This window comes from Otolemur garnettii, unplaced genomic scaffold (genome assembly GCF_000181295.1).
Source record: "Otolemur garnettii isolate 467f Iridium unplaced genomic scaffold, OtoGar3 scaffold00001, whole genome shotgun sequence".
Classification (NCBI taxonomy): domain Eukaryota; kingdom Metazoa; phylum Chordata; class Mammalia; order Primates; family Galagidae; genus Otolemur; species Otolemur garnettii.
Window position 1 is genome coordinate 13,304,248 of NW_003852396.1, and position 6,897 is coordinate 13,311,144.

The 6,897-nt window shown below is 32.6% G+C and overlaps 1 protein-coding gene across 3 annotated transcripts in view; it reads right to left on the reverse strand.

Annotated features, from left to right (window-relative positions):
* Positions 1 to 6,897, reverse strand: part of NAALAD2 (N-acetylated alpha-linked acidic dipeptidase 2) — a 68,828-nt gene that overhangs the window by 42,082 nt on the left and 19,849 nt on the right. For 2 of the 3 annotated variants that reach the window (XM_003780830.2, XM_023510141.1), the window contains 5 exons: positions 6,120 to 6,213; positions 4,565 to 4,663; positions 2,781 to 2,866; positions 2,096 to 2,215; positions 1,906 to 1,988 (listed from right to left, as the gene is read on the reverse strand). In XM_003780830.2, coding sequence (XP_003780878.1) covers positions 1,906 to 1,988; positions 2,096 to 2,215; positions 2,781 to 2,866; positions 4,565 to 4,663; positions 6,120 to 6,213 — 482 coding nt within the window. The remainder of the gene's footprint in view (positions 1 to 1,905; positions 1,989 to 2,095; positions 2,216 to 2,780; positions 2,867 to 4,564; positions 4,664 to 6,119; positions 6,214 to 6,897) is intronic. The other variant, XM_012801295.1, reaches the window with a different exon arrangement.

The following is a 6,897-nucleotide window of genomic DNA, read 5'->3' on the forward strand; positions in this document are numbered from 1 at the left end:
GATAAAAGACTTAAATTTAAGACATGAAACTACAAAGATTCTTGGAGAGAGTACAGGGGAAACACTTGAAGAAATTGGCTTGGGAGAACACTTTATGAGAAGGACCTCTGGGCAATTGAAGCTATATATGTTAAAAATACATTACTGTGATCCGATCAAACTAAAAAGCTTCTCACTGCCAAGAACACAGTAAATAAAGCAAGTAGACAGCCTTCAGAATGGGAGAGGATATTTGCAGGTTATGTTTCCAACAAACGTCTGATAACTAGAATCCACAGAGAACTCAAACTTATCAATAAGAAAAGAATAAGTGATCCCATTTCATTGTGGGCAAGAGACTTGAAACAGAAGCTTCTCTGAAGAAGACAGGCACATGGTTTACACACACATGAAAAAATGCTCATCATCAGAGAAATGCAAATCAAAACCACTTTGACATATCATCTAACTCCAGTAAGAGTAGCCCACATCACAAAATCCCAAAACTACAGATGTTGGCTTGGATGTGAAGAAAGGGTACACTTCTCTACTGCTGGTGGGAATGCAAGCTAATACATTCCTTTTGGAGGAATTTTGGAAAACACTCAGGGATCTAAAAGTAGACCTGCCATTTGATCCTGCAATTCCTCTATGAGGTATATATACAAAAGACCAAAAATCAGTTTGGAACAAAGATATTTGCACCAGATTGTTCACGGCAGCTCAATTCATAATTACTAAGTCATGGAAGAAGCCCAAGTGCACATCAAGCCATGAATGGATTAATAAATTGTGGTATATATATACCATGGAATACTAGGCAACCTTAAAAAAGATGGAGCCTTTAGTTCTTTTATGTTTATATGGATGGAGCTGGAAAACATTCTTCTTAGTAAAGTATCTCAAGAATGAAAGAAAAAGTATCCAAAGTACTCAATACTTTGTGAAACCAATTTATAATTACTCATACTTTCTTATGAAAGATAGATTACAACTATAGGATATTGTCATCTATATGAACTTCTCCAGGATGTAGAAGTAGAGGCAGATGGGAGGGGAGGAAGGAGGTTCACTAAAGGGAGGGTAAATGGTGGAACCACACCTATGGAGCATATTGTAAGGGTACAAGTCAAATCTACCATGTATAGAACATAAATGTCTTAACACAACAAGTAAATGAGGTGAAGGCTATTTTAATTAGTTTGATGTAACCATTCCAAATGGTATTAAAAAATCAACACATTATACCCCACAAAAGCATAAATATATTCATGACCTATGTGTATATGACTTAATAAAAGGAAAAAGATAAATAAATAAAAATAAAAGTAAATCACCTAAAAGTGTAAAGCAGATCTATTCACTGAAGTAATTCAATTTACAAAATTATCACCTTATACTTTACAATTAAGCACATATCTTGTGAATGGGAAAATATACCATGGTTGCCGTTTTATATGGAATCTATAAATGTGAAATTATAATCAAAGTATAGCTATCTTAATAGAACACAGTATGTTTTCTCAGTTGGAATAACTCCAAGGAAAGTTCAAGAATTTAAAAATTCACTTCAAAGATTTGCTTTAATTTTTAGATAAGTGAAATCACTTGTAAGAAACAGTTTGCTAATTTTTATTATTTTTGGAATTTACTGATTTTACTTATTTTTCACAAAACAAATACAGAGAGAAACTAAAATATTTTGACAAGAACAAATAAATTTGTTTATAGCCTAGCAATAATAGATTATTCTTTTATGCCAAACTGGCAGGAAAATAAAAACAAATTTTCTTAAATTTTCTTGAGTCATTTTTCCAAATTAAAATCATATTAGATAATGGAATCTATTTGTGATCATTCTAAGATACATATTCATTTGTTATCTGTTGACAAAAAAATAGCAAGAACCTTCTCTGTCTTATTTACCTCAGCCCATTCTGTGGAACCCAGAAGTCCAAATTCTTCTGCATCCCAGCTGGCAAAAATGATAGTTCTTCTAGGTCTCCAGCCTATAATCATTGTTAACATACATGGTTAGGTATAACTGTCTAAAAACAAAAACAATATTAAGAAAGTCATATTTTTTGTCATCATCTAGGAAAGAAAAGTTAATTACCTCTACTCATCAGTTTCCCAAAACTCTTGGCAATTTCTTGTAAAACAGCAGTCCCGCTGGTTGGGTCAATAGTTCCAAATACCCAGGAGTCCCGGTGACCTCCCAGAATAACATACCTGTCTGGAAAAGAACATGTTCAATATAACTACAACTTTGAATATATAATAAATGTTTGTAATTTATGTTTTTAAATTAAACTTTCTCTTGCTTAAGTCTCCTCTCTAGAAAAAAATCTCCATAAGAAGCTCTTGTTTAAGTTTCCTCCATATAAAATCAACACTATGAAGTTTTCTTTTAGAGTTGTACAATTTTCCCCCTAAATTTTGTAGTTTCAAATCAGTCAAGAAAAAAATCACTGACTTGAGATTTTTTCTTTTTAATCTTTTTATTTATTTATTTTTTTAGACAGAGTCTCACTCTGTTGCCCTGGGCAGAGTGCCATGGTGTAATAGCTCACAGCAACATCAAACTCTAGGGCTCAAGTGATCTTGTCTCAGCTTCCCAAATAGCTGGGACTACAGGTGCCTGCCACAATGCTTGGCCACTTTTTCTATTTTTAGTAGAGATGGAGTCTTGCTCTTGCTCAGGGGTCTCAAACTCCTAAGCTCAAGCAGTCTACCTGCCTCAGCCTCCCCCTTTTTAACCTTTGTAAAAACAACATGCTAAAAAAAAATCACTGACTCACCAGGTTCCACAGATCCTCTGATAGTTCCAATTACATTGTAAATCCTTGTAATTTTATTGGTGTTATACACATGCATTCTAACCTTCCTAGAATTTCAAAAGGAATAAACTACTCAGTATAGAGCATTATGTCTGTCTTTTTCTTCCATTGTTTTATTATGAAAAGCTGTTTTCATAATGAAAGTTTACTATGAAAAAATGTAAAATGGTCTCATATATTGACCACTTAAGTTCAGTAATTGTTTTTTTTTTTTTTTTTTTTTTTTTTAGAGACAGAGTCTCATTTTATCGCCTTTGGTAGAGTGCTATGGCATTGCAGTTCACGGCAACCTCCAACTCCTGGGCTTAGGCGATTCTCTTGCCTCAGCCTCATGAGTAGCTGGGACTACAGGAGCCCACCAGAATGCTGTGGGTTCTATTTTTTGTTGCAGTTTGGCCGGGGCCAGTTTCAAACCTGCCACCCTTGGTATATGGGGCCAGCACCCTACCCACTGAGCCACAGGCACCACCCAAGTTTAGTTATTATTAACCTGTTGAACCATCAGCAAGTAAGTTTCAGACATCATGTCATTTATTCCTAAGTTCCTAAACATGCCCCTTAAAATCCCTTATAGATATACTATTATTTATTAAAAATTTAAAAAATTCCTTTATTAAAAATATCTTAGTTTGGGCGGTGCCTATAGCTCAGTGACTAGGGTGCCAGCCCCATATACCAAGGGTGGTGGGTTTGAATCCAACCCCGGACAAACTACAGTTTAAAAAAAAAGTCTTAGTTTATTCTAAAAATTGTCAATACACCTTACTTAATTACAAAAGCAAGGAAGACATCTGATTATGCAATAAAGACAAAAATATAAACATATTATTTGAATATTTTTCTTTGTATTTATATTAAATCCTGCTATTTTCTAACTTTCTTAATATTATGGAAGTGGCATGTAAGTTCATTGTTAAAGAGCTGAGTCCTGCCTATAACAAACACGATAAATTGTATTGCTAAATGAGAATCTGAGAAGCTCCTGCTAAAATACACAACTACATAATGAGACATTTCCAGGCCTTCAATGTTGAATCTGATTTGAGCTGTACTTGTAAATATTCATTCATAAATTACAGTTAACCAAATTAGAAAACAAGGTGAAATTTAATCAAGCTCATCAAGACAGAACAAAAAGTGACACATTTTATTGATCCAAAATGACATGAGAAAATTGCCATATTTTGAAAAAAAGAACAAACTAAATATTTATCCGAGGAGTGAGGGTACCCCACTTGTTTCTAATTTGTGGTTACTTTTTTAAATGGAAGAACTAAAAGGCTGTCAAAACCTGTATATTATTAAAAGCAAATTCTGGCCCCCTGCCAAAAGTATACCACTTCTGAGTGCATATTTAATGCACTTGCAATATTCAATAACAGTACTTCAAAGGAAAACTAATCAATGGATGAGTGGTTTTTTTGCCTTTTTAAAAATAGCATCAATTATGTTAGATGGACTTTTTCTTTTTCATTTTAAGGCATTAAGTGAGGAATTTATTTTTGCTTCCAAGAGATAAGACTATTAGAAAGACCAAAATATTGTTTAGCATGTCTTCCTGAAAATATCTTAGTTTAAGAAGCCCAAATTAGTTGTCATTAAATAAAGAAAATTAAGTAAAGAAAAACATAACAAATGAAGAATAAGGGAAAAAAATTGATGTTAACCTAAACATAAAAATAAACATGGGCTCTCTGCTCAGATTCTCAAAGCTTTTGCAGGCTATGAAAGCAATGCAAAATTACCTGAAAGAATCACTCCCTGTAAAGCCAGGCCCAATATTATAACCTACATTAAGACTTCCCTTCCAGCTGTCATCTGGTGGAGCAATTCCTCCCAAATGGCTGTTAAAAGAAAATGAAAATGACAAATAAAGGTTGAGCATGACAAATTTCAAGAAGAAATAATAAAATTTGATGATAAAATAATATTTCTTTCATATACCTAAGAAATACTGCATATTTACTAGGTGCTAGGTATTATCAAAAACTTCCCTTGGAAAACTTACATTCTAGTGAGACAGCTATAATTGAAATAAATAAGTAAAATACCACATATGTAACATGTTAGTGACAAGAGATAGGAGAAAAAATAAAGTAGTGAGGGCAAATGGGAATCATTTGCTTTCTTACCTTTGACCTAGTTATTTATGTGGGAAAGCACTGAGTCCAAAAATCCTGACACTCATGACTATGTCAAGGATAAGAAACTTGAAAGTATCCAATGTACTCAACCCTAGTATGAAACTAATTTATAGCTACCATAGGAAAACTATAACCTAATTTTAGCCCAAGAATACAGGAGAGAGGGAGGGGAGAGGAGAGCAGGGGGAGGATGGGTGGAGGGAGGGTGATTGGTGGGATCACGCCTATGATTTATCCTATCAGGGTACATGTGAATCTTTCTAAATGTAGAATACAAATGTCTTAACACAACCACTAAGAAAATGACATGAAGGCTATGCTAACCGATTGGATGAAAGTATTTCAAATTGTATATAGAAACAACACACTGTACCCCATGAAAGTATTAATGTACATAGCTATGATTCAAAAGAAATAAATTAAAGAAAGAAACTGCTGGTTACATAATAGGCACTCACAAGCAATTATTAAGTTGTACTAATACAAACATTTAAAATATAATAATACAATAACAGCAAACACAAACAATTTATCATATTCTAGACACTGCAAAATACATACATGATCTTATAATAACGTTACTATGGAGAAAAAATTACTGTGCTCATTTTATAGACAAGGAAACAGAATCAGAGAAAGATTAATTAAGTGGTCCAAGTCCATTCAATCTAGTATGTGGTGGGCATTATTATATTTTTAAACTTCATATCAAATATAAATATGTAATTAATATTTATGAAAATCCAACTACTTGAAAAATCTCAAATTTGTATTCATTTTTATTTTCAGATATAGTTTTATATTTTGAAAATTTTTATTTGTAGCAAACAGAGAGCAATGTTTTTCTATTATTTTTTATTTTTTTGTTTCAGGTTAATTTGAAGGTATAAAGAATTAGGTTACAGTGTTTGCATTTAGGTATAGTCCCTGTTGTAGTTGTGCCATGTACTCTCACATTTTAGTCAGTAAAAAGACTACTTTTACATAATAAAAAGATGGTATGCTTTGTTTTTCCAACTTCAGGTATTATTTTGATACAAGATTTTACTTTTTAAATAATTAGCCTTCAGATATTGGTGATTTTAGATCAGAAAATGGACAACTCAATCCAAAATATCTTAATAGTTTAATCTTATATCCAACTAGAAAATAATACCGTAATAATATTTCTGCATCATTATATCCAATGGGTTGTACAGGTATTTTGGGGATTCCCACTCCTTCTTCGATGTTACGTCTAAAGGTGTATTCTGCAAAAATCAAGTGCATAAAAAGAAAACAATTAAAGAATCTGAACAAGAGGTATAAAGGAATTTTTTGTATTACTATTGCATGTTCAACATATGTCTACAATTATACCAAAATTAAACATTCCCAAAAAGACAATCATTTTACCTAATATGGCTTAGTTGATTCAACAGTATGAATTAAATCATTTACATTTTAAAGTTAAATTTATTATAGAAATTATAGATTCCCAAATTTGTTTTGACATTTCACATAATTATCCTTAATTTTACAAGACTATTTTATTTCCTCAGCTATATCTTGAATCCTGCTTAAAGAAGTTTCCTTAACAAGATGGCTAGGAAATGTGTCTAAGATTCTGAAACTATAAATAACTGGGCGGGGGGGGGGAACCTCAAAAGGAATATATAAGATCTTTGGAATAAAAGATAAACATCTTATTCAAACAACAATGTAATAAATATTCTCTATAAGGAAAGTCTGAAGATACTTCCAGCCTATAACTTGACTGGAGCTTTAGCTTTCAGTCAAGATAAAGTAAAAGGGACTAAATTTACCTTCATACTTGAAACAATTTTAGAATGACAAAATATGTGAAAAAATACTTTTTCCATAAGATTTGTTCTTATGGCTCGGTGCCTATAGCTCAACCGGCTAAGGCGCCAGCCACGTACACCTAAGGTGGC